The sequence below is a fragment of the Colletotrichum graminicola genome (genome assembly GCF_000149035.1).
Source record: "Colletotrichum graminicola M1.001 genomic scaffold supercont1.32, whole genome shotgun sequence".
Classification (NCBI taxonomy): domain Eukaryota; kingdom Fungi; phylum Ascomycota; class Sordariomycetes; order Glomerellales; family Glomerellaceae; genus Colletotrichum; species Colletotrichum graminicola.
The window spans coordinates 179,874-205,413 of NW_007361036.1; the positions used below are offsets into that span (position 1 = coordinate 179,874).

Sequence of the window (25,540 nt, forward strand, 5' to 3'; positions counted from 1 at the left end):
CTTCCACGACCAAGTGAGTTCATGGTGTTGAACAGCATTTGACAGTTCAGCTGGTCATGTCCTCAGGGCTGAAAACTACACGCGCACTGACTGGTCCGCACTCACTCAAGCTTTGACTGAGCATGAAGTTTAGGATACCATTATTGGGGCAAACGCTGCGCCGTTTCCTCCGTGCCACGATCGGGGAAAACGCCGTCATGCTTCCACATCGACGATAACGTGTACCAGGCTCAGCCTTCACAAACATCCGTGAAACCCACACCACTCATCATTGACGACGTAACAGCCAACATCTCCACATATGGGATACTTCTGATTAGATCGCGTCAATTTACTCTTGTTGACACCCAACGGCCCACAGATTGTCTACCTAACAGTCGACAACTATGCAATATACAGAAATCGAACGGTATGCGGATAACCTGACACAACCGCTAGCGGGACGAAACGTATGCCGTTACCGCCATTGATGATGGACACAGAAGATGAGCTACACAACCATGGCTAGACACCATGGCGTTCTTTCGCATTAGTAAACATGTATTTTTGCTAGTCGGATCAGTTTGACAAGCTGATTCGGCCGGCAGCGAGAGCAAAGAATACCTTATCCAGGACTGGTGACGGGACACTTCGCAGGAACTCTGCCGCCTCCATTCGCCTTCGGCACCCAACGCCAGCACTATCGAGCTCCTGAAACGATCCGTATGGCCCAAATCCTGCATAACAACTAGGGTTCCACGGTTCTTGGGAGTGAATAAACGCGATGAACGCTTCACGCATGTGTTCTCCAGTCTTTTTTGCAGAGGGAAAACAGGATAGGTCGAACCCCCCAAAGAGGAAAAGCAAGTCAACAGCATGATGAGCGCCATTTGACGGCTGCCAAGGATTCGATTCATCGACCAGGTAACGATAGGCCGGTTTGCCTGCAGCCTTGAACAGCCGAGCAACGTTCTCGGCTGGAAGGAGAAATTTATAGTCGTTGATGAAATCCAAAGCTCCAATCTTGGAAGAGGAGGGTCTGTCAGGATAAATGTTGTACACCCTTTTCAATGCATCCCGGTCTTCGCCAGCTAAATTAAACGCATCGACAACGGCGGCGTTATCTGTTGCCCACACACCCTCTCGCCAGATTACGGCCTTCAGACTAAAGTCAATGTGTCATTCAGCTCGGAAGGAGAGGGAGGACACAGACCTCGTTTTGGACATCGCCTATCATCAACCTTTCAGCTACTCCTATTTTGGTCTGCCAGTCTGCAAGCGCGGAATCCGTCTGCAAGAACCAAGACTGTATCCCAGACGACTCTAGGGCCTCCACCAATTTATCCACGGGAGCGGTGTCAATCTCAAAATCGCCCGCACCTTGAAGGTGTTTTCGTAAAGTTTGACGCAAAATGAAGGCCTTCTCTTCTGACTGGGGTGGAGATAGGTACAGAGAGCCGGAGCAGAGAATGACGCCTCTGATGGGGGCGCCAGCTACCAGGTGTGCATGGCAATACACCGCTCCGGCGCTTTCCCCTGCAAGAAAAATGTTATCCTATGAAGAAACGTCAGTGAAGTCTTTTGACAGGAGTGATCCATGACGCAGTACCGGATTGCCTCCGAAACCAGCTATATGTTTTTGAACCCAATTCAAAGCCAAGGCTTGATCTTTCAGGGCCAAATTCTTCGAACTAGTCTCGTCCCCAAACGCAAAGATGTTCAGCCTATACTGAACTGTCACAACGATGATCGGTTTCCCTTGACTGATGGAATCCTCCACAACTTGTGTCCCATCTAAGGGAATCTCTAGTCAATCAACGTGCCAATGTGCGCATCATTTCTCCCACGTAGAGTCGAGGAACAAAGCGGAGAGGGGAGTAAGAGTTAAAGTCGTACCACACACGCCAGAAGCGGCGCTTCCAAAGGTCACTGCTTGCGAACCGCCTGAGATGTGTCAGTGTTGATACAAGCGGCACCCTTCGTGGTCAGGTGTACACACCATGAATCCAGACAAGAACCGGCAGCTGTTCGCGCTTTGACGATAAACATGATCTGGGTGTCGTCACGTCCAAGTTGAGACATTTGAACTCATCCTCAGGCTCGGGCGGCAGCTTGTATTGGCTGGGGATTCTCAAGAGATGGCCAACATCAATGGCGACTTGCGGGCACCGAGGTCTACAATATCATAAAAGCAAGTCAGTCACTGACAATGTGACACGGCACACGAAATTAATAACCAAAACTCGTACCCAAAGCTAGTACAATTCACCTCCCGTGGCAAAGCGCTTTTCGGCCGGGGTTCTGCGAACCGTGATGGGATCTCGCCGTATGGAATCCCTCGAAACTGGACAACGCGCTCAAGCCCAACGCCAAGCAGCGTCGAGCTCAGCGACTCACTAGCAAGTACAGGGTCCGCCTTCATCCTGATCTTCTGCAGGCACCGATAAGCTTCCGAATTATGTTCGCGATGGCCGCTCAAGCCTTGAAGTCTGAAAAAGCGTCACACACCGGACAAAAGGCGCAGTTGCAAAGTGGAGAATCCAAATGAGTAATGCATCCTTTGCGCTGGGTTCTGCCATTGACCCCGCACACGTACACTTATTTCCCAGTCAGGCTTATCTCCCATGTTCTCCAAATAGCGAAAATAGATTCAACAACCGTGTAGTATTGAGGAATCGCCTTATTGGGCAAATTCACTCCTGGGTTAGCTTGATGAAATAGGAATGCCACCGTATTCGAGGTTCAACAATTCACTTGACCGTGTGTATTAGGGCGGTCTCAGTGATCAATGCTGAACAAGCAAAGGAGCCAAACAGACAGCCAATGTAGCCCCATTCGTGTGGGTTTCTATTCCATCTAATAAGCTCAAAACCAATCTTCCTCGCCTCACTGGCCTGCACTTGTGACATTGGATCGGTGCTTTGAGACCCATATGTCCGGCTTCAGCACCGAAAGCAACGTCTTACTGAGAGAATAGGAACGTCTCCCAAGCTTTTAGTAGATAATCCAGACCAACTTCTTCGCCCAGGGTAAGAACACAGTCATATTTCCCGGAGCCGGCCACGTCTTCCTTGTAAGTTCTCGTCCCATGTTCATAGATCATGCGCCCGGCGGCATCTCGGAGTCGCCCCCAAGGAGCCTCACCATGAACAAAGTCTATCACATCAGCGGCAAATGCTTCGGCAGTTTGTCTTTGCTTTTCGCTGAGATGCTCATTGTAGTTTTGAAAGAGGAATGCAACATCAAGCACGTGAGTACTGTGACCTTTGAAAGGACCATCCCAAGGGTTGCGCTCTGCAAATTCCAACAAGTAGGAGTTGCCATGGAAGCTTTTCGCATACAACTCTGCCGAGGCGCGAAAAACAAGATCTGAAGCAAATTGCAGGACACGGATGAGAGATTCGTCGTCGCCCGCAGCCTCGCTAATCTCGTAGGCTTGCAGAATCCGCGTGGTCGCATCGGGGTGTTGCGATAGCGACGAGCTGATGGACTGGATGAACTTGGTGGCAATGCCTTCTTTCTTGTGCAGGAGGCCCACGAAGCCGAAGATGCTCGCCTATTTTGTCAAACTTTTAGCCAAAACTATAAGCGACTATCAACGAGGGAGGCAGAGCGTACATCTAACGGCGCGTATCCGATCATCATGGCTCGGCAAGACGTCCCGCTGGGAATCACCTTTTTTGCCCTGGACGTTTCGAATGTTGGCGTAAAGGGCACCGTATCTCCGTCCAAGATTGGTAGAAACGGCCTGACCCCTTCAAGCTTCGCAAGGAGGTCCTCTGGGGACACCTCAGACAATGCCTTGATACGTTGACTCGATGACAGGTCTTCGAGTCTGAAAGCTTTGGTCACGTCATGATAGACTTGCTCAGCAACTGCCGCGTCCAGCGGCGCAAGAAGTGGAGGGCAACCCCCCAAGACGATGATTTGGGTCGCCAGTGTCTCATTCGAGTAGAGTAGCCGGGTCGTTGAGCCTAACTTGGTCAGAGGATGTGACTGCGACCAGCTGGCCTTTCGACTTTTCGATGGAAAGACTCACTGCCACCAGCACTTTCACCGGCCACGGTTATCTGCTGAGGATCGCCACCGAAGCCAGCAATATACTCTTTGATCCATTTAAGAGCAATTCTCTGGTCATGGTGGCCTTGATTACTCTTGAACCCTTCCTTTTGAAGCTCCTCGGAGGTAAGGAACCCAGGCGCACCCACGCGATAGCTGTGAAAGACTCAATTAGCCAACTACTGCTCTGGCTATAGGCTGTGATGTCCGTTGTACCTGATAGCAGCGGCAATCATGGGCTTTCCCCGTTCGCTTGCCAGTTGGACTAAACGCTTCATGTCATACTGTGGCCACCAATTCGAGCCAGTAGCGAATCCTCCGCCATGAATGAAGACCAGTACAGGTAAGGGCTGGGAGTCTTTCACCTCGAGAGGCACTGTGAGGTTCAAGTTGAGACATTCGGTGCTTGATAGCCCAGGGAACTCGGCCACTGGGATCGCTTTCTGGATGATCAGGTGTTCCTGGTTGACCCCCGCAGGATCCGAGATGACTTGCGGGCTGGTGATGGCTTTAGCTTGCCATAAGATGGATGGTGCCAAATGAGAGAGGATTGCCTTACCCGTGGCGTGTTGCATTCAAACCATTACCGTTGTACTGAACAAGCTGAGCATTGTCAAACCAGTGGTCTAGATTCGCGTATTTGACGCCCAAAAATTGAGTAACACCGTTCGACACAATTCCCTTGACTGTTCCGATGACAGGGTGCTCTAACTGCCGCGTCGCTGAGGCCATCGTGAGCTCGAGCAACGATGCTCTAAGGGCAGCAAATGTATATCACACAACACTCCTCTTGAAAGCGAAGAATGCTGCAGTTGCTGTATCACTTTTCAGCAAAAGTTTCAGAGATCAAAAAGCCCTTCTGTTGACAACCGAGATAACTTTGTCTTAGCCAAGGTTCCCACATGGAATAAGGGAATGCCGAGGTTAGCCATTGGTTTGTTACCCCGCATCGGCAGGCCGTAAGAGGACGACATACTTAACCCACAATGGCTGTGATGTGCATCTTGATGCAATATCTATGAGGGGTCAAATGGAAGCGGCATTTTTGCGATTGAAGCTCCTCATAATGATATCGGTATATGCCGGCGGCCGGAACCCACGTTGTCGGAATATCAAGACTACGCAGGAATGAACCAATATTATATTTTCTGAAAATACCCTGGAAATAAGGGTTCTCATGACGCCGTGAGGCGAATTCACGGTGCTTCTCTTGTGTCAATAGCTGTGGGTTAATAGACAAAGGCATGGCCTTATCATCGTCACAGACATTAGAGGGAAATAACAAAACCATGACCCTAACAGCCACCGGAGCTTATTCACTTCAGGTTGATTAGTTAGAGATCGAACTTTTATTTACGGACCCCAGAGTGATATGTACGGCTTACTGAACCTGCATCTTTATCCTACAATCATGTAGATGCGCTCATATGAGAACCAAGATGCCCCATACCACATATATGGGCGATCAATATTTGACCATACCTCATGAACTACTATACGTCGCTACTGTCTTTCCTTCCGCTTTGAAGGGCCATGCTGCATGTTCTTGTCGGCCTGGCGGCGACGGACTTGCTCTGATGCAGACATTGTTTTGCGTGATGAACCTCAAGCTCCCCCCCCCGGAAGACTTCAATGTTCTCTGTGCATAAACCGATTGCTTTCAGGTGTCAAGAAACAAAGATTGTGACTAATCAGTGGCAAAGGATGACCTCAAATATTGGCCTGATAAACCACTTGCTGTTCTATCACTTTCTCAAGACGCTACCACATCCCAAGCGGCGAGCATTTACTCTACACCGTCCAAAGGCAGCGAGTTTCTAATCATTATGTACAGCCATAGTAGCATGGAGCGTCGCATATAAGAACAACGCTGTCCATGACTACATTGGCTACATGGGTTACTATAGATGCCGCCTGGCGGTCTTTTCTACGGTTCGACCTGTAGCCAGTCTGTCGAAGCAGATTCGTATAATTAATTATATGCGGGTCTGGTATCGGAATGTCTTAGACACTGACAATGAGATGCTTTAAGATTCAATATAATATTTTCCAAGAGTTGTGTATAGGCAATGGCTTATCCTTGCGTCAAGATTGGATTCGCTGACAAGTTTAGACAGCTAGGCCTCGATATGTTATCACTGAAAATGGGGAAAGAACTTGACCACTGACCAGAAACGTGTCTTTGCTCTACCAAAAGTATGTCGGCAGGATTCATCTTGTAGCTTGATTTATTATTATCAAAACTTAACGACACTCTAATAGTTCGACTAGTTGGAGGTAAAAACTCCAGAAGCGACATGGCTGTCGACGGACGATGCAATGCTCCTGTACAATGCGATGACCGACTGACCAAAGACCACAATGCTTAAAGACATTCTCATGGTTGCTTAATATCTCACCCTTGGATAAATCGTAACGAGGCACAGAAAAGACGAACCAGGTCGTTGGGACGCCTCACCCTATCGTACTGTCATTAAAGACCATATCTGCCGCGGTAAGACAGGCGCACCACCAGTGATCACTAAGTCATTATCAACTGGACTTTTGCTGCAAGTATTGCAGGGATATTTACGGGGCTCGATGCGTGCGTTCCGGCATTGGTGAACCGGGATCAAGATTGAGCGGTACGAAACAGAAGCCAGTGATTATCATTGGCCTTGAACGTGTGTCTGATCCACGCCAACACATACATGCAGCGTCGTCGGTGTAACGACCCGGACAAAAAAGAAAAAAAGACTCAAAAGAACGAATAAAGAACAGCTTAACCCGTCTCAAGGCCTCAAGTACTATGCAGTCACCATGCCCCCCCCCCCCCGTATGCCGACCTGTCGCATTCAGCACTCAGAAGCTGCGCCGCTCGCTTATGTTTGTGCGGGATGAGCCGAGTGGAAAGGCGAAGCAAGCAAGGTACGGAGTTTATCCCTGGGTCACAAACCTATTCGAGTAAGTCGACAAGCGTCTGCGTGTGCCAAAGTGAGTTTCCAAGATGGCTGTATCTTGAAGGACGTAACACGGTCTGGATCCCTCAGTCTCTTCTCTTCACGATGCATTACAGGGCTTCTTGTCCAGCATCAGCAGTCGCCTTCAAACAATCAAAGGAGTGCATGCATCTTAGTCATTCTTTACTCTGACAGGCCCCAGCCCCAACCATACGTCACGGCCAGAAATATACTGGTAAGAGCCGAAGCTTACAGACTGATGCGTCACGGATGGAAGAGGGCGGGGGCGGGAACGAACTATTCGGAAATAACCCCGGTCCTCTCTCCTCTTAACGCACGGAATATAAGATGTCACTGAGCAGTATTACTTGATGGCCTTTGGCTGCCACTCGAGCTCTTCGCATCTCTGCGGCAAGCTACTCTTAGTGGTCTGACAGCCGGTACCACGACATGCACATGGAAAAAGTACCGTGTCACCACCTCAATTGTAACTCGAATCCTTCTCCGCCTTCTTCACTTTGTCAGTCATGACAGAGAAGGCCGGGCCCCCTGTACGCCAAGTGGGAAATAATGCGGTCTGAACTTCCACGCAACTCGCGTCGGAGCCGCCCAGGCTCGCACGCCCCACAGCCTCGAAGCTAGTTTTCTTATTTTTCCAAGACCGTATGGAGCGGCTCTCCAAGCTCCATGTGGAGTGAAGCTTTCCGCGACGGACGGGGCCACCGGTTTCTACAAAAGCTCCAGTGGCCCGTCGTCATCGTCTCTCTCTTCCCTCCTCGTCGATCCCCTCTCCCCTCTTCTCCCTCTCCCTCCTCCAAGTTAAACTCGACGCTCAACTCACCATGGCGGCTCAAGACCTCACTCCAAAGGACTTCCAAAACGCCTTCCACTGGGCGGCGACGCAGAAGGATGGGACGATTCCGTCCTTCGCAACTCGTCTGAACGACCCGTACACGTACCAGCCCGGCTTCAACAACAGTTTTGAGTCCGAAGCCATCGCCGGGACTATCCCGAGAGGCCAGAACAGCCCGAGAAGCATACGATATGGCCTGTACGCAGAGCAGGTAACGGCTTCGTCATTCGTCGCTCCTCGGCACGCCAACAAGAAGGCCTGGCTCTACCGGTCCCGGCCCGCCGTGGCTCATCAAGGATTTGTAGGCGGGACCCCTCCTCTCTCTTCAATTAACATGGGCCGAAGCCCGCCAGACTTGGCCGCTGACCCCTCTCCCGCGCAGACTGAACTCCCCGACAACAAGGACACGGAGTCCACCTTCATGCCCATCAACCCCCGGGTCCACGTCTCGCCGACCCAGTTGGCCTGGAAGCCCTTCCCAATCCCCGACGGGCAGGACGTCGACTTCGTCCAGGGCCTCAAGACCGTGGCCGGCTCCGGGGACCCGACGCTCCGGGAGGGCGTCGCCACCCACGTCTACCTGTGCAACAAGAGCATGACGAAAAAGGCTTTTGCCAACTCTGACGGCGACTGGCTCATCGTGCCCCAGCAGGGCGCCCTCGACATCCAGACCGAGTTCGGCTTCCTCTACGTGCAGCCGGGCGAGATCTGCGCCATCCAGCGCGGCCTCCGCTTCAAGGTCAACGTCGAGGGGCCGACGCGCGGCTACATCCTCGAGGTCTGGGGTTCCAGCTGGGAGCTCCCCGAGCTGGGTCCCCTCGGCGCCAACGGCCTCGCCAACGCCCGCGACTTCCTGCACCCCGTCGCGTCGTACGAGGTCACCAAGGACGACCCCTGGGACATTGTCTACAAGCTGGGCGGCAAGTTCTTCAACAGCACGCAGCGCCACTGCCCCTTCGACGTCGTCGCCTGGCACGGCAACTACGTCCCGTGGAAGTACGACCTCACAAAGTTCGTCAACGTCGGCTCCATCTCCGTCGACCACATCGACCCGTCCATCTTCTGCGTCGTGACGGCCAAGTCCAGGGACCCCAACGCGCCCCTGGCCGACTTCCTCATCTTCTCGCCGAGGTGGGACGTCGCGTCCCACACCTACCGGCCGCCCTACTACCACCGGAACGCCGCCTCGGAGCTGATGGGCCTGATCTACGGCGACTACGGCGGCCGCTCCGACGAGTTCCAGCCGGGGAGCATCTCGTTCGAGTGCGGCTTCGTCCCCCACGGCGTCGCGTACGAGCAGTTCGCCGCGGCGTCCAAGGAGGACCCCCCCGTCATGCAGATCTCTCTCGGGTCCATCGCCTTCATGTTCGAGACGAGCCGGCCCCTCACCATCACCCACTACGCCTGGCACAGCAAGGAGAAGCACGAGCACGACCCCAAGATGTGGGACGACCTCGTCGACAACTTTTCAAAGTTCGAGATCGATCCGGCGCTGATCAAGAACAGCGGGAAAAAGAGCCAGAAGTGAAGATGCGCCGCGACCAATCTGTACAACAGGCGGGGGGTCTGTGATTCTGTTCTGATGAGTTGACGTTAAATGAATGGAAAGCAACCAAACACTTTTGTTTTATTTTTTGCAAACCTTTGTCTGCCTGAAACACCGGCATTGACGGACTTTTTTTGTCTACATTACCCAAGTCATTTCCCAGCGGTTTGTTGAATGGCATGCGGGACTTTTGAGGTACTGTCTCGTCTTGAACCTGTCTTTACGTTTCTGCCCAAAAGGCATGTGACGCGCAACCAGACGGTTTATCTTGACTGGTATCTGGAGTGGCTTTGCCGTCTTTCGATGCGTAAAGCCCACCGGAAATACCAATCAGACAAACCCCCTACCGAACATCCCCAGCACCTGAAAATGATATCCCAAAGATTGAGCATCTAAGGCCAGTAATAACCTCAATGCACAGCTTCGTATTGCTTCATTATGATAATCTATTTTAACTTGAAACCTCTGAGGATAGATATGTACTAAAAAGTTGTTTCAATCCCAGCGGTACCTGGCGACTTAGGCTCTCAGGTTACAGTCTAATAGAAGTATTACCCCTGATGGACGACTGAACATAGGGGATGCTCACTTGAAATCACGCAGTTAATTTCCTGTGACGTCGTACGAGAGAGACGTCTCATATCATCGCTGCATGTCTAAAGGTGGTATCACACGAATCCTGCCGAACAGTCTGGGAGGAAAAGAAAAAAAACACACGCTAGAGCAACCACCCTGCGTCCCTCTCCGTCCCGAACTCACAACGCCTTGTCCAGAGTCCCCTTCTTCACGAAACCCTTGGTCGCAAACTCCCTCTCGCCGCCTGTGGCGACGTTCTTGTTCTTCGCCTGGCCCTGCGGGTCGCCCGCCGCCGTGTCGACGGCCGAGTTGAACTTGCCGCGGAGCACTTCCCCGACGCCCTGTTCACACATTTGTTTCGTCAGCACGGATGGGGGGAAGGGGGGGGGGGCCTATCTCCTCCGGCCTCTTGTTTGTTTGCGGTACGGGTGAAGAAAGGACTACTCACGTGTCCCTGGGCGAAGGCGCCCTTGATCTGCTGTCCGACGCCGCCGCTGTGCGTCGTCGCCGCGTCGCCGCCGCCGACGGTGCTTTCGGCGGCCCTGGATACGGGCTGCGTCGCCGGAGCCTGGTAGGTGTTGCCGTTCTGGGCGTCGAGCGTGGCGGTGTTGCTGGAAGCCATGGTGAGAGTTGATATGACTGATTTAACCGACTACTAGAGGATCCGTTGGCCGTGTTTCAAGATGGAAAGAGGGGGAAAGTATTGCCAGGTTGATACGATAGCTCTTTGCAATAGCATGAGCATGAATCAAATACTTTGCGCGGCTGATGATGCTCTGGAAAACCACAATTATATGCCCGTCGAGGCCGCTGTAATTGGCATCAAACCTGATCCTCTGATGCGCCAAGGGGGTGACGTCACGATAGCGCAAACCTCGCCTTGTGGAGGGACGATCTGTGGGTGCGGGCCGTCACCAAACTGTTATGGCGTTGATGTCAGCCTCAACCGTTGCCGTTATTCCCGATAAAGCTGACTTTTGTGGGGAAGATGGTATTCGGCGACTGTGTTTCCCATCTTGTAGTTCGACGACTTGCCATCCTCGCATCGGTGGAGGTTCACGGGCCAGAGTAAGGAGCTTCCGATATGCAATGAATGGTGTATCTCTCAGTTGGGACGCCCGACTTTTGTGAATACATCATCCAGTTGTCCGGGCTCTTCGAGATGGCCTGGAGTTCTGTCTAGTCTTCAGCATAGCTCTTCCACAACCGACAAGTAGCCATCATGTATCTACGGCGTCCCATCAGTCGCAACGTTAAATACTTCCGGACGGAACACGAGGCAGCGGTGCTCTCGACACAACAGGGCCTGGACCGTGAAACTATAAGGTAGCCTCTGTTTCTCATGTTTCAGTTTGGCTTTAACCACTCATCGGTTACTTATCGTTAATACTTCCGCCATGCAACAAGAGCAAGCAGCGGATGATGATTATACGTACGTAATGATCCATGCGCCATAACCAACATCAAAGCCGACTCTACCAATGTTACATCAACTCCATTGTGAGCAGACCAAAGACCGTTGTAAGAAACCATGTCCATGGCATATTTCTGCTTCCAGAGGTCGCCCCCGTTACGTTTGGAACGGATGTTAATGATAAGAACGTTTGACATGAAGAGTATACGATATGAAACGCCAACTACCCTCGGTAACAACACGAAGCCAAATGCAGCGCCGGCTGCCTCTAAACAATCCGTGAAGATGAGGTTTCTCAAACAGCATAAATGTCAACGAGGCCCACGTCCAAAATGCGCCGCAAAAGAACCGACGATATATGCCTCTACCAACACCCTTCCCCCTTTCCCTTCCGTCCTCATTAGGCGTGTCTCACCAGAGCCTCACGACCACTGCCCCGACGATAGAGACATACACCCACGGCCCGGCGCCCAACCTCGTCCCGGTGCCGCGGTAGCAGCCGTTCCCGTTACAGCTTACACCCCCTCCACCCCACCCGCCGCCGCCGCCACCGCTGCCTCCCCAGCCCCAGGCCGCGCTGCACTCGCCCTCAAAGTCGACGATGTCCGTCTTCCCCAGCGGGCTGCACAACGAGACAGGGTCGGATCCGGTGTCTACGGCGCTGGCGCTCCCGGCGCCCGAGCACGAGAGGACGGCGCTCCACTGCCCGTCCGCGCAGTGCTGGAACCTGTCGGAGAGGCAGTTCCACTGGCCCTCGTGGCCGGCGCACGGCGCGTCCGGGACGAGGTAGAGGTGGCTCAGGTCCTGGAGGGTCGTGTTCGCCGTCGCCTCGTCGAGGGCGGCGGCGAGGGCGACGAGGAAGAAGACGAGGAGGGCGGAGAGGGCGCCCTTGCGGCGACACGTCCTGACTTGAGGGAACATTGTGAGGGGAGAGACAGCACGCCCTTGCGGCGGTAAAGCCAATGAGGCGAGGGATGTCGTTTGTGATTTGGAAAAGAGGCCTGCAGTTCAGGATGAGGTGGGGTTGGTGAGATCGGTGTAAGAGCTTCGTGTGTGTGTGTATGCGAGAGAGAGAGAGAGACAGAGTGGGAGAGAAGGGCAAAGCGTTGTAGGCGTGAGGTTATAGGCTGACCACGGAATTATTCTCACATGCCAAATGCCCCAGTATCTTCTATATTGCTTACCCGTTCATCAACTTCTCAGCCGACGGGCTACGGTGAACCTGGCCAAAGAGTGCCCGATGCCAGGGCATGCCAAGCGCGAAACCCAGCGGAGGGAATGACGAAGGTGATGGGCGACAGCCTCTATGTCGCGAGATGTCCCCCCCCCCAAACTACCGCTCCCTCCTCCGCCCCCATCCCAACCAGCTCGCGGCGGTTCACGCTTGCCCAAGCTCCGTTTGCTCCCGCTCCATTGTCTTGGATGAGAACATGTATCCGTCGCGCCCGAGGGTGTCAGGTGTGGGTGGCCTGGGTCGTTGAGTTGTCCGCTGGTTCGAGCCGGGCCGGTGAACGTGTGGCTTCGCCATTGGGCGGCGACGCTGTAGTGTCTTCACCGAGCGAACTCTCACTTTAGGCCTTATGTCTCACTGCAGTGGTATAGATGTCTGAAAGGAATGGAGAGAGCGGGTTAGGTAACGGATGCCTGCCGGGACGACGGCTGGATGTCGCGCAGCACTACCGTCCATCTCGCAGGTCCCCCGGTGGATTCCACGATCAACATGTGGCACAGACCGAATAGCACACGGTTAGAGAGGCGTTGCGAGCCCTCCACCCCTTACAGCTTCGAAGTGGTTGCGGGCTCATGGGCCCTTGCAGGAACGCCTGACTTGGGAAGCACGCAAGACACACGAGCCACACATGGGGACACACATGATTCCCGTTCGCTTTTGTGACTTCATCGTCTCCCCTTCTCCTTCTTTTTCTGGATGCTAGAGGAAGAGCACATGCTGGGAATCCCACGAAGCCGTTCGTCAACGTCCGACGTGTCACCGCGTTGGCGACATTGCTAGCGTTTCCTAGCGCGGAGCGCTACCCGCAGCTCCCGTCGACCAATGAGTCGGCTTGCGCCGTCGACATCAGGAAGGCTAGGAGGGACGAGTTTGTTAGTTTGAGCAGCTTTGTATTTTTCAACTTCCAGGATAGAAATCGGTCGGAATTGCACGGGGTCGTTTCCCAGCCATATGTACTGTGGTATCCGGCTACGCGCTGGACATGGATGGCCTCATGCCTGGGAGCGGTTGACAGCCCGAGTTTCGGCGCGAGCTCTTGTTTCTTACCCGCTTCATGCGCTGGTTCCGTGGAGTCGCTTTGGGGAAGCACCAAAGTTTGAAACAGTCTATGGCGTCGGCAATAGACTTGAATGATTTTTTGACACCTCGGCCGACTGCTTGTAGCTTGATGTAGCAGCTCGCTCGAGCGTCTGTCACGGGCGATGCAGCGGACGGATGATAAGCGACTACTCGTTGGACTATCCACACTCTATCTGATTACAGACATTAAAGAAAACCGAGGATAACAGCGCGTTCCAGCTCTTGGTTTTGTGCTGCTGTGAGTCCTTTCCACACACAGTCCGAGGTCGGCGTCTTCCTCTTTTAACGATCCATTATTCCCAGGCGTCATTAGTACAAGTCGTCCATGAGAGCGTGCACTGTTCGTTTAACTCATAACCAGGTTACGCTATGCCATGCTGAGGGGACGCCATGTGGCGATAGAATAAGAAAGAACATATAAGCATACACGTTGTGCAAGCCGTCTCGTCAGGAATCTTGTAGATGGCCTGCTTCACCGGCGGCGGTAGCGAGGCGTCGCACTTGCGGTGCCTGTCCACTCGGGATATTTGCTGGGGTTCCAGTGCCCGTCGTCATAGCTTTGGGAAGTCGGGACGGGGGACGGTGCAGTAACACTGAAGACGCTGGTGACGAACGTCGATGGTAGGATGAGGGAGCTGGGCGCCTGCTCCGACGTGGTTTGGGAAGTGGTCTCATAGACCGGGGTAGGGGTCTGATAGATGCTAGACTCCGTGGTGCTGGCGAGTAGAGTAGATGGCGAGATTGTCGACGACGTCAATGACGAAGTAGTGTTTACAGACAAGGTCGAGGACCACTGCTCAGGCGGAGCAGTGTAAGTAGGTGCAACAGGGGTGGCTGTTGGCGGAGGAGGCGCCACGATAGCGGTGGACGGCTCGACTGGTGTCGATGCCGGCTCGCTCGGGGCGGCCCACGTGCCCGTCGATGGGGGAGGTAGGGCGATGGCAGTGGAGGAGACAACGGGGGCCCACGGTGATGAGCTGGGGACCACGTGAGTCTCGGTCGACGGCGGCGGCGGCGGCGGCTCGACCGTGGGTGTCGAGGAACTCGCGGGTGCTGACGGCGATGCGCTCGGAGCAGCCGATGTCTCAGTTGAAGGAGGAGGCACCGCAACAGGAGGACTCGACGAAGATGCCAAACTCTGGGAGAGATCCGGAGAGCTCGACGGAGTGGGAATGCTGGTGGGCGAGGCGGTAGGTTGAGAGGACCCAGGAGCGTCTGATGTAGGCGCCGAAGACGTCTCTGGAACGGCGGAGCTAGGCGGAGGTGGAGCTGGCGGCAGCGTTGTCGAGGTTGTCGTGGGTGGGGGAGGCGTTGACTCAGGCGTGGGCGTCACAGTCGGGTAGACGGTCACGGTAGATGATGCTTCAACCGTAGTGGCGTCAACATTGACGATGATGAGGGATGTGGATGTTGTCTGGACGGCAGACGAGGCGTCTGGGACGGGATCCGTGATCCTTTGCGTCACTGTGACCTGAGCCGGCGACCGGGTGACGGTGACGACGACAGGAGCGGCGGTGGTGGGACTTCCCTCGACATTGACGACCGAATAGGTCTTTGACGGCTTCGCGTCACGGAAATGCAGCAGACGATCAAGGAGGGGGATGGCGTTGGCGGCCGTAGAGACGGACAACAGCAGGGGGAGGGGGACCGAGGGGCGCATCCCGACGATGAGCGAGCTGATGCTTGCGTCTCGAAAGACTCTTTCGAGGATGATGCTGGACAAACGCTTGACTGGCTGATGCTTGTACTGGTGCATGCAGATGTAGGTAGGTAGGTATGTGTGCAGCTTTGGATAACGGACACGGACAGGACGGAATATGGAGGATATCAAATGTCGATCGAGTATACGAGGAGCCAGGGGGAACAGAGGAAAACTGGAGACGTGAGAAATAAAAGCAAACAGACGTACGGCACGCGGGAGAGAGCCATGATGGTTCAACTGCGCTGCACTAGCAAACGCGGATGGCTGGTGATGGAGCCACACGAGGTGGTGGTGGTGGTGGTGGTGGTGATAATGGGAAATGTTGGTGGTTGGGAGGCTTCAGCTGCGGGATCCGAATACAAGGAGAAGCAGCGGATTCAGGGGTCGTGAACATTGCGGGGGTGCAAGGACGATGACAGGGTACGTACTTGTCTCTTTAGCAGGCTTCCATGCACGCGCTGGGCGGAACTAGACATAGTTTTGGCCAATGAGAGGCTTCACTTCCCTGACTCCTCTCTCCCAGCCACCCGATGCTCCTGTTCCTGTTCCTGTTGGAATGCAGCCAAGGGGGGGAGGAGGGGAAGGGGGCTTTGGAAGACGCCATCTAAACTATACAACATTCCACATTGTCAAGTTACAAATGAAGGAAAAACACAGTGGCAGTTGCTACATTGAAACAAGCACAAAAGGCTCGCGGTGAAGGGGTTCTAGGTATCCGTATCCGTACCTGTGAAAGACTCCATATCGCAAGTCCGAAGGTGATTATGTAAGATTCTGTGGCTGATGCGCCGGGTCTTACCGGGTTGGGCTGAGGCAAGTTGTGTGGCGGGCGGCGGTGCTCATATGTGGCTTGAGCAGAAAAACACCTAGATTGTGGCTTAGCCCTCCCTCATCCTCTTTTGGGGCGTGCGTTTCTGGATTGATTCCATCAGATGCACTCCTCAAAACACGAAAGTGCCAAAGACGTGTCGTGCATGGGCAAGGGGAAGCTTTGGCCCTCTCCATCGTGCAGGTCATCGTCCCCGGTAGGGCAACACAACAGGGCCATTGTCGATCTGCTCCCCTTCCCCTCTTGGATAATACTCGGCGCTAATCATGTGTGCAAAAACAAGAGCAGTTCCTGACATTCCCGCATCTTTACGATAAACGCAACGCAACGCAACGCAACGCAACTAGCACCCAAAGCTTTGCCTTGTGCACTCGCATCGGACTGCGACTCTGGTCAAGAGAGGGGGGAAAGAGAGAGAGAGAGAGAGAGGAGACCCGCGCGGCCTCAACCCCGACCCCCCCCCCCCCCTGCCTCGATTACGCATTACTGTGGCGCAACATGAGCTCGACAGGGTTTGCGGCGCAAACAGAAGGCTCTTTTACCTAGGTCGCCTTTCTGCTCTGCCCCTCCTGTGGACCTTGGTTGCACTGCCCAAGTCGCCCAGAGCTTCTCTTCGCCATGACGTTGGGCGCGTGCTCCTACTAAGCCGCTATGCGTGCTAGTCATCTCTCGGCGGCCATCATCAGCCCAATCGTCTTGCCTCTCGCCGCGTGCAGGTCCGTTGGGGTTTGACCGAAGAGCAGCTGACGGATTGCCTCACTGCCACCGCGACACAGGTAATACTGTACATAATGCCATGTATATGACGGGCCATTCGTCTTGGCCCTGGTTAAATAACCCCAACCTGCCCAGCCCATCCTCCCAAGGCCTCCTTCATCCCACTTTCCGACTCTCTGCATCGTCGCCCTGCCCCGCAGTCAATCTCTACCACCACGCACACGACCCCTACTTACACCTACTTACACCATCGATACCAGTACCAGTACCCCACCCATCTCGTCTCTGACGCAGGACACACACCACCGCCTGCCCCCGATCCTCCCGTCGTCGTACACGCGATTGAACTCTGAGCGTCGCATCCGAGACACTTTAATGTCGTATCCAGGCCATTACGGCTACGGCGCCCGTAAGTTGCATTCCTCCTGGTTTTCTCCATCTCCGGCTATGACGCCGACAATCTGACGCCTTTCAAGAGCCGCATGGCCAAGGCTATGGCCAGCAGTACCCTCCGCCTCCCCAGGCTGGCTACGGCGGTTCGCCATATCCTCCCCAGGGTGGCCAATATCCTCCGCCCGCCGGCCCTCCTCCCGGTCAGTACGGTGCACCTCCGCCACAGCAGGGCGGCTATTACCAGCAGCCCCCGCCCAGCCAGTATCCTCCCCAGGGAGGATACTACCCCCCTCCCGCCGGACCTCCCACCGGCCAATATCCTCCACCCTCCGGCCCTCCTCCCGGCCAATACGGCGCACCTCCTCCGATTCCTCCCTCGCCCTACGGGCACTCGCCTGCGCCCGGAGGCTATGGTGCGCCGCCGCCCGGCCCGCCGCCCGGCCAGCAGTATGGCGCTCCTCCTCCGCAGCACTACGGACCTCCGACGCCCCCGTCAGTGGGCTACGGCCCGCCCCAGATGATCCAGTGGGACGGTTCGCCCGACGCCGCGGCTGCGCGGGCCGCGATGAAGGGCTTCGGCACCGACGAGAAGGCGCTGATCCGATGCCTGGCAACCAAGGATCCCCTGCAGATCGACGCCATCAGGACCGCCTACAACCGAAACTTCAAGCGCGATCTCGAGCAGGACGTCAGGAAGGAGACGAGCAGCTGGTTCCAGAAAGGTTTGGTGTCCATCGTGCGCGGTCCCCTTAGGTCGGACGTTTACAACCTATACGAGGCGATGGACGGGGTCGGCACCAAGGAGAGCGTCCTCAACGACATCCTGCTCGGACGATCCAACGCCGACATGCAGGCCATCAAGAGCGCGTACCAGCAGACCTTCAAGCGACGCCTGGAAGACGACGTCAAGGGCGACCTCAGCATGAAAACGGAGAGGCATTTCCTAATCGTCCTCGGCGCCAACAGGGCGGAGGACTCGGCGCCCGTCGTACCACAACAGGTCGACTCGGACGTCATGGAGTTGTACAAGGCCACCGAGGGCAAGCTCGGCACCGACGAGATGCTCGTCTGCAGCATCCTCAGCACCCGCAACGACAACCAAATCCGCGCCATCAACCAGGCGTACGAGCAAAAGTTCCGCAGGAAACTCGAGGATGTCATCAAAAAAGTGAGTCTGACCCCGCCACTTCCCTCCCCTCCCTCAGAATACTGACGTTGAGTGCAAGGAGTTTTCCGGCCACATGGAGGACGCGCTCCTCTTCCAGCTCCGCCACGCCGTCGACAAGTACATGCACGCCGCGCAGCTCCTCGAGGACTCGATGGCGGGTCTCGGCACCAAGGACCACCTCCTCGTGGCGCGCGTTGTGCGGTTCCACTGGGACCAGAACTTCCTGGCCAACGTCAAGGGCGCGTATCAGGCCAGATACCATCGCAGCCTGTCGGGCAGGATCAAGGGCGAGACGAGCGGGGATTACGAGAGGCTGATGCTCGCGTGCATCGGCGAGAACATTTGAGTGGACGGGGGCGGGTAGCTGAGAATCAAAAAAGGAAGAAAAAAAGACTGAAATGATACCCTGGGTTGGGACGGACTTTTGCCATGATGATGCCTTGGGAACCGATAAGGTGGAGGGGAGGAGACCGGGCTCGGCTAGCTGGCCATAGAGGCCATAAGGAATTGGGAGCATGACATTACTAATTGGGGGGGGGCAAAGCCAGTACGACTAAACTTACATAGTTATATGGTAATTATACGGATGTTGAAAGCCTTATTCAAGCCAGGACGGTATCGCAGCTCGTGTAACGTGGCGGTGCATGTCTGTGTATCATGTCAGGCCTTGGGGCAAGTCAAGTGCGTGTATCGTGGATGTATTGCCTAGACTAGTGTGGATCTACGATGTCCCATGTACCTTCCGGTTACGTGTATGCCTCAGAAGGTAGGCAGGTAGGAGGAGGATAGGCTGACCGCTTTCTATACCAAGCTTAGCGCCATGACTATACGCTGGCTGTTTTAGGATATCCGCTAGCTACCTTTGGCTAGCTCCTTTCTTGGCTTTATCCAGATCTCGCGAGTGTGGACGGTATTCCCCCTGTCTTGCTGATGGCTACGTATAGATAGGGACAAGTCAAGGACAGTGCCATAGTATCCTGAGAAGAAAATGGACATGCATGGTTCAGTGGTGTAGATATGGAAAATCTGAAAGGCTAACAACGCCCCAGCCCGTGGAAAAAGTTATATCTGCAGGTAGGGCGTTGTTGGGCTACAGAGTTGGCGAGACCAGAGGCCATACCCAAGCATTTCTGTTTGTAAAAGGCCCCATTCTGGGAGGTGTTACAAGGCGGGCGTTGTAACAGGTAGTGCGCAGTCTAGACTGAGACATAACGGCTCTCACTGGCAAGATTCATGTTGGACATGCTGTTAAATTGTAGGGATTGTAATGGTTAATTGATTGATTGTGTTATGTGTAACTATGGTGAAATCCTGTGAGAACAGGGAAATTCCCATATTCCTTTGGTTGGGAAATCCAGAGCTAATCCTATCCCTTTGATTGGTGGAATCACTTGGAAAATGGGGCAGATTCACTGCCCATTCCCTGACAAATTACCATGGGGTAACCGTGCATTTGCTGGTTAATTCACGTGTAACTTTGCCACATTTGACACATGCACATTCTTGACAAAGCACGGAACAGCGGGGTTTAAGTTCAGAACACTAATCACATCTGATTAACGTGGAGCTTTTGGAGGAAGGACCAATCAGCAGAAGGTGGGTGAGTCCTGCTGCACTGGCCAATATAATTAATGTATCCCATTGGGGGCGATAAGGCCCCATCTCCACAGTGGGCACTAATTATGACCTCGCAAAGGCCGGGGTATGTACAGTACTTCTATTTACGCCTATTCTTGCGTATGCTAGAGGTACTAGTAGTTTCCCTCTCTTTAAAGAGCCACGCTGTAAGCTAGGTAATCATGGATTGTTATCACGTGAGTGTAGTGCGGAGAAATAAGTGGAGATGGGGCCTTATCGCACCTGATGGGATAGCAGCCGCTAACTAATAATTATAGCAAAAAAAGCAAAGTAAAAAAAAACTCTACCCTTTTCTTTGTTAATTATACTGCCCCGCCACATTAACTTTTCCCTCTTTTCCTCTTTTTTTTCTATTTTATTTCTTTACCCATACCTCTCTATATCTCGTCATCTGAGTCATTCAAGACCACACATTCTCCATTCTCACATTGCCCACCACCTCGACCCCTGCCCCTTTCTATACCCAATCGCAGATCAACAGTGACCGATTGACTCGAAGCGAAAGTCGCGACAACCTCCAAAGGTGACGTGTCAAGCCCATTTTAGACGCGTCATTCCGCGCACAGTGAGTCGCCAAGTTGCCCCGTTGCACTTGACGTGCGCTCAGCTGTCACCGCCCGCCCCTTCCAAGTCGCCGTCGGACCTGCCTTTTTGGATTATTCCTTGGTAGTCACGTGGTTGCCAAACCACCAGAGTCGCGCATCGCCAACTTCATCCATCTGGGGTACCTTCAGAGAGAGGTACTGAGCCCGAGACCTTCCTTCCGCAATGGCCTCTCCGGCGCTGCCGCCTGCCCAGGCAAATCCTTATAGATCCGGGCTTATTGGCACGCATCAGCCCTCGCCCGCGCACTCGGAGTTCACGATGCAGCAACAGCAGCAGCGGCAGAGGTACCCATCGGGGCCGGTGCCGGATCCTCGTAACCCGGGTTCCTACGGCAATGACCCTTTTGCTCCGGTAGTTGCTTCCGATCTTGCTCAGCCGTCGAATCGATCATCTCCTCTCGCCAACAATGATGAGCAGAAGGCCCGCCGCTTCGCCGAGGATTACGCCAAGTTCTCCGCCGTCCTGGCGGAATGCGATCCAGAAGCTGTCAGGCGCGCCATCCGGGACAACCACGAGAAGTGTTTATTAGGATCCCACTACCACACGGCCTTCCTTGTACGTATGCCACTCGGGGACAGCAGCCCGTCACCTTCACGCGAGGGCTCGGATTCCCATCTAGTTCCCATGTCTAAATGTTATCGTCGCTGACTGTTGTCCAGATGAACGTCACCATGCATATCGCAGACCAAGGAATTCTTCACAGAGCTGTCCGAGACTTCGGCTCACGCATCGTCCCGGCGGCAAAGCACGACTTGGTTGACTTGATGAGCCAGTCCGACCTGGACGAGGTCGCCGACGCGATCATCTCCAAGGCCAGCAACACCTTTCTCGACAAGGCCTTGGTGGCGCGCCTGCCCACCATCGAGGCCCGCAGACTTGTCAACGCACTCGCGCGGGCTGAGCGGCTCGGCTACGACGCCAACGACATTATCTCGGACGATCACGTCATCCCATTTGTGCCGAGCAACAAATCCAGCGTCATTGTCCAGCCCGGTCCACACCATGACCTGCCAGGGCCTCATGAGCAGAGTGTCGCGCAAATTCTGCCCCTAATGGCCCCTCACCCACTAGAATCGGTCGATCCATCCGTTCCGAAATGCCAGACCTGTCAGCGCGGCTTCCCGACGCCGAACGCTTACGCCCATGTAAGTTGTGCAGTTGTGCAACGAGAGCGTCAAACTAATGCGTCACAGCACGTCAAGCATCGCATCTGCACCAGACCCGCGCCACGTCCAGGCCCTAACGGAGAGAGGTACATCTGCCCTTTTTGCACCCAGACACTTAGTGTTCTTGGTGGTCTAAAGTATCACCTGATAAACAAGGTCTGCGGTGATAACGGCGAGATCGACAAAGACAGCATCGTGCCCACTATGCCTGGTACTAGTCTGAACCCCCCTGCCAAGCCACCAGCATCGGACACCGCCCCGATTTACCTCTCCTCAGTCAGTAACAGCCCGGCGGCGCAGCACGCCTCAACTCCTCCCGTTGCCAAGCAGACACCCCGCGCAGCGCCGCCCAGCACCCAGCCCGATAGCTCGGAAAGCCTGCCACTCGGCACACCTCGAGCCAAGGACATGGCCCACTTGACGGCGAGCCAGGTCCACGCACTGAAGGAGGAGTTGCGGCTGGCCGAGGAGAGCTTCAGGATCAAGATCAACGACACCCAGAGGGCGGGCGGCGACGCGGACGAGATCCAGAAAAGGATCACGAGCCTGCGGAACTCGTACGCCTGCAAGCAGAGCACCATTCGCAAGAAGTACAACATCAGGCTGCGCCAGCGGCGCGGCCGCGAAGAGATGGAGCACGAGCGCGCGAGGATGGGCATTCCCGAACAACTTGTTCACGCGGTCGAGACGCCGACCAGAGACGTCCATGCGGACAAGCGGGCCCGCATCAACGGCAACGGCGACGCGACGATCACGATGGCGACGCAGGACTCGCGACAGGGCACGCCCATCAAGACCGTCGCCGTGGTGGAGATGGGCAACGGGCTCAACGGGTCGAACGCGACGGTCGCGACGGAGGACCCGACCGCGAGCGCGTCGCAGGGCGAGCGAAGCCGGCCGCCGTCATCGTCCTATCAGCAGAACGGCTACCGCGTCGAGGTCCACGTGCCGAGTCCGTCCAAGAAGCCAAACTCGGCGTCGCCAGTCGGCGGCACGCCCCCGCCGGCGACGTCGGATGGCGCCTTGACGGCCGAGAAACTGCTGCAGCAGATGAGCGGTGCCTCAGCACACGGCGTCGACGACGATGATTCTTCTTCGGACGACTCGAGCGCCGACAGCGAGGACTAGAGAGGCCCTGGCGTGCCGTTGGTTCTTGTGCTCGGGAAACGGTCGTTTACATTGTCATTTTGCGAGGGAAGCAATTGATGGCGTTTGGCATGGCATGGCATGGCAGGTTGTTCCCGCTGCCGCGAGGGGTTTTATTTTCATCGTTGCAAGATCTGTCGCTTTGCTCAGATCGCAGCCGTCTAGATGACCCCCGCCCCCGTCTTCCTTTCTTCACGTCAATAGGTTCCAAATTGGGTGGTAGGCGTTGTTATGCATCATGAGGCACGGGAAGAAATCCGACTCGATATCATTTATGAGAGTCGAGGCACTTTCATTTATTTCATCTTTTTCGGCAAAGTGAGAATACTTTCACATGGATGATTAACAACTTGGGCTTCTGCCGCAGCCTTCGTAGACTTTGGGGGGGGGGGGGGGGGGGAGGGGGGGGAGTGTGGTTTCTCCCGAGGGATCCGAGGTATATTTACCGTGCTGGGTGGAAAGGGGATGAGCCCGGGCCACGCACATACACACATGGCAATATTCATATAGGATCATCGAATGATGAGGTACGGATAGCTAGGTAGAACAATCAATACCGAGATACAATAGCAGCAGACGCGAGGCGATCGTCGGCCCTCGTTAAATTCCATTTTTTCTTCTCCCTTTTCTTCTTTTCTACTTTTCTTTTTTTTTTTGCTGCGCCGTGGTTCGCGGTGGTCTGCGGAGGCGTGTATGATCGACAACAGCTCAGTGCCGGCATGAAGAAAGTTACGTGAGGTTTTCCGGCTGCCGGTGCCGGTGCCTGCTGTGCCAAGGCTCTCTCCCACCCCTGGATCCCTGGCCTTCTTCACCACTCGGGGAAGTAACTTCCGCCAACGCGGGGAGAGGGGCTGGAGTCGTGACACCGGATGTAGATGGGACGAGAGGCGGGTTGGATCGGCTGAAACTTGACCCGAGCCTCTCCTTCACCCGGGAGGGCGTGCATGACTCTCGGGGGGGGGATCAAGGATTCTGCCAGAGCGGAAGAATTCGGACCATAAAGATGAGTCTGGAATTCGAAGCTGCTAACGATGTAGGTAGGTAGTAGAAGGGTAGAGAGAAAGTGATACGCCTTTGGTACTGCGCAGTCAATGCCTGGTTTTATGCACCCATTAATAGCGCTGCTCCTTCCCGCAGGTGGGGGGGATGGGCTTTGACATTGCCAAGCGGACGACAAATTAGAGGGCCCGGGTTGCCCATGTATGGCTGTGGGAAGGAAAAGAGGCCATCGTTTTTTGTCACTCGGAAGACGTTCTACCAAGGGGGGCGGAGGGACCGGGGGGACACGGAAGGGTGATGATGATTATGAATCTTGTGAGGCGTGTAGCCGGAACGACGATGCGGGTTGCACGGGGACGGGGGAGAAACGAAACATCCACTGGGATTATATATCTACCGGGGGGGGGGGGATTATATATTTTGGGGGAGTGTTTGGTGTTTCGAGCCATGTGCATTTGTTCGTTACCTGGCATAAGGGGATTAGGGGGTACGGGATGGCATGATGACATGACGATGCCGCTTTTGGGACGAGGACGAGGACGAACCGGGTCGTGGAAGCTAAGGTGTATGTGAACCGGCTGTTGGATGACGCGAGGACCGTCAGCATAAGTGACGAAGGGAGGGGGGGTATGTGGAAGGACGGACTATTGAGTCCAGAGCTCTGAGGGTTGAAGGAGAAGGGGGTGCGTCCGATGGGGGAGAACAGCGGGCTCTCGAGCCATGCGCACTCTCTTTCTCTCTCTCTCTCTCTCTCTCTCTCTCTCTTTCTCTCTCCTACAGGACCCATTCACAAGCAGATTGCTTGTTTGCTTGCTTGCATGCATGTCCCGGGTTTCAATTTCAAGCAACGGGAATGCAGAGCTGACGAGCGTCGGCCGTTGTGAATGGCAAAGGGGGTAGGGGGGCTCGGCGCGGGGGTAGGAGGTTATGCCTTGAAGAGAGAGCGCGCGCGGGTCAATGCGAAACCACGAGGGAGGGAAGCAAGCAGCCTTGTGGTTCCTATCAAGGCCAGCCGAGGCAGCGTTGGGAGGTCCCTGTACGTGGTAGCCCTTTGTCGGTGTTGACGTCGTTGGCACTGCTTGGGGAGGGCGGACGATGGACGACGAGATGTGCGAGGAGCGAAGAGTTGAATAGTCGTGGTATTCTTCAACCAGCGGTCAAGGGATGCATGTGATGCTAGGAAGGGGTGAGAGAAGAGAAATAGAGAGAGGGAGAGAGAGAGATGGAGGGCTGAATGGAGGACTCCTCCTGGCTTGTCTGTTTGTCCGATGAAACGTTGAAACATGTTGTTCTAGTGTGCCATTGAGCGGTTTCGGGCCGTCCATTTCCAATCGATGTTTCCCTCCCCCCCTTGCGCGCGGGAGACCGGGCATGACGAAAGACCCTACCAGAAGGCAGCTGGTATGGATGAACTGACAGCCGAGAACCAAGGTTGGAAGCTCCAACGAACGACAGCTCCGTCGTCATTGTGTGCGTGTGCGTGTAGTGTTCTAGCCCCA

At 54.8% G+C, this 25,540-nt stretch overlaps 7 protein-coding genes across 7 annotated transcripts; 3 read left to right on the plus strand and 4 right to left on the minus strand.

Annotated features, from left to right (window-relative positions):
* Window positions 1-558: 558 nt before the first annotated feature.
* On the minus strand, window positions 559-4,770 carry GLRG_07716 (carboxylesterase; the record flags this gene model as incomplete). The annotated part of the gene is made up of 11 exons (XM_008098275.1): window positions 559-1,137; window positions 1,193-1,534; window positions 1,589-1,773; window positions 1,876-1,923; window positions 1,979-2,154; window positions 2,229-2,468; window positions 2,946-3,535; window positions 3,598-3,953; window positions 4,019-4,194; window positions 4,255-4,536; window positions 4,598-4,770. The coding sequence occupies 11 exons, from the start codon at window positions 4,768-4,770 to the stop codon at window positions 559-561; spliced, it is 3,147 nt and encodes a 1,048-aa protein (XP_008096466.1).
* A 3,049-nt stretch (window positions 4,771-7,819) lies between these two features.
* On the plus strand, window positions 7,820-9,358 carry GLRG_07717 (homogentisate 1,2-dioxygenase; the record flags this gene model as incomplete). The annotated part of the gene is made up of 2 exons (XM_008098276.1): window positions 7,820-8,131; window positions 8,213-9,358. The coding sequence occupies 2 exons, from the start codon at window positions 7,820-7,822 to the stop codon at window positions 9,356-9,358; spliced, it is 1,458 nt and encodes a 485-aa protein (XP_008096467.1).
* A 773-nt stretch (window positions 9,359-10,131) lies between these two features.
* On the minus strand, window positions 10,132-10,574 carry GLRG_07718 (uncharacterized protein; the record flags this gene model as incomplete). The annotated part of the gene is made up of 2 exons (XM_008098277.1): window positions 10,132-10,293; window positions 10,401-10,574. The coding sequence occupies 2 exons, from the start codon at window positions 10,572-10,574 to the stop codon at window positions 10,132-10,134; spliced, it is 336 nt and encodes a 111-aa protein (XP_008096468.1).
* Window positions 10,575-11,777: 1,203 nt separating this feature from the next.
* On the minus strand, window positions 11,778-12,287 carry GLRG_07719 (uncharacterized protein; the record flags this gene model as incomplete). Its single annotated transcript, XM_008098278.1, has 1 exon — window positions 11,778-12,287. One exon carries the CDS (start codon window positions 12,285-12,287, stop codon window positions 11,778-11,780), a length of 510 nt encoding a protein of 169 aa, XP_008096469.1.
* Window positions 12,288-14,149: 1,862 nt separating this feature from the next.
* Window positions 14,150-15,433, minus strand: GLRG_07720 (uncharacterized protein; the record flags this gene model as incomplete). Its single annotated transcript, XM_008098279.1, has 1 exon — window positions 14,150-15,433. One exon carries the CDS (start codon window positions 15,431-15,433, stop codon window positions 14,150-14,152), a length of 1,284 nt encoding a protein of 427 aa, XP_008096470.1.
* A 1,867-nt stretch (window positions 15,434-17,300) lies between these two features.
* On the plus strand, window positions 17,301-18,832 carry GLRG_07721 (annexin; the record flags this gene model as incomplete). Its single annotated transcript, XM_008098280.1, has 3 exons — window positions 17,301-17,334; window positions 17,402-18,486; window positions 18,545-18,832. The coding sequence occupies 3 exons, from the start codon at window positions 17,301-17,303 to the stop codon at window positions 18,830-18,832; spliced, it is 1,407 nt and encodes a 468-aa protein (XP_008096471.1).
* Window positions 18,833-20,892: 2,060 nt separating this feature from the next.
* On the plus strand, window positions 20,893-23,024 carry GLRG_07722 (uncharacterized protein; the record flags this gene model as incomplete). The annotated part of the gene is made up of 3 exons (XM_008098281.1): window positions 20,893-21,285; window positions 21,390-21,875; window positions 21,924-23,024. The coding sequence occupies 3 exons, from the start codon at window positions 20,893-20,895 to the stop codon at window positions 23,022-23,024; spliced, it is 1,980 nt and encodes a 659-aa protein (XP_008096472.1).
* Window positions 23,025-25,540: the final 2,516 nt, after the last annotated feature.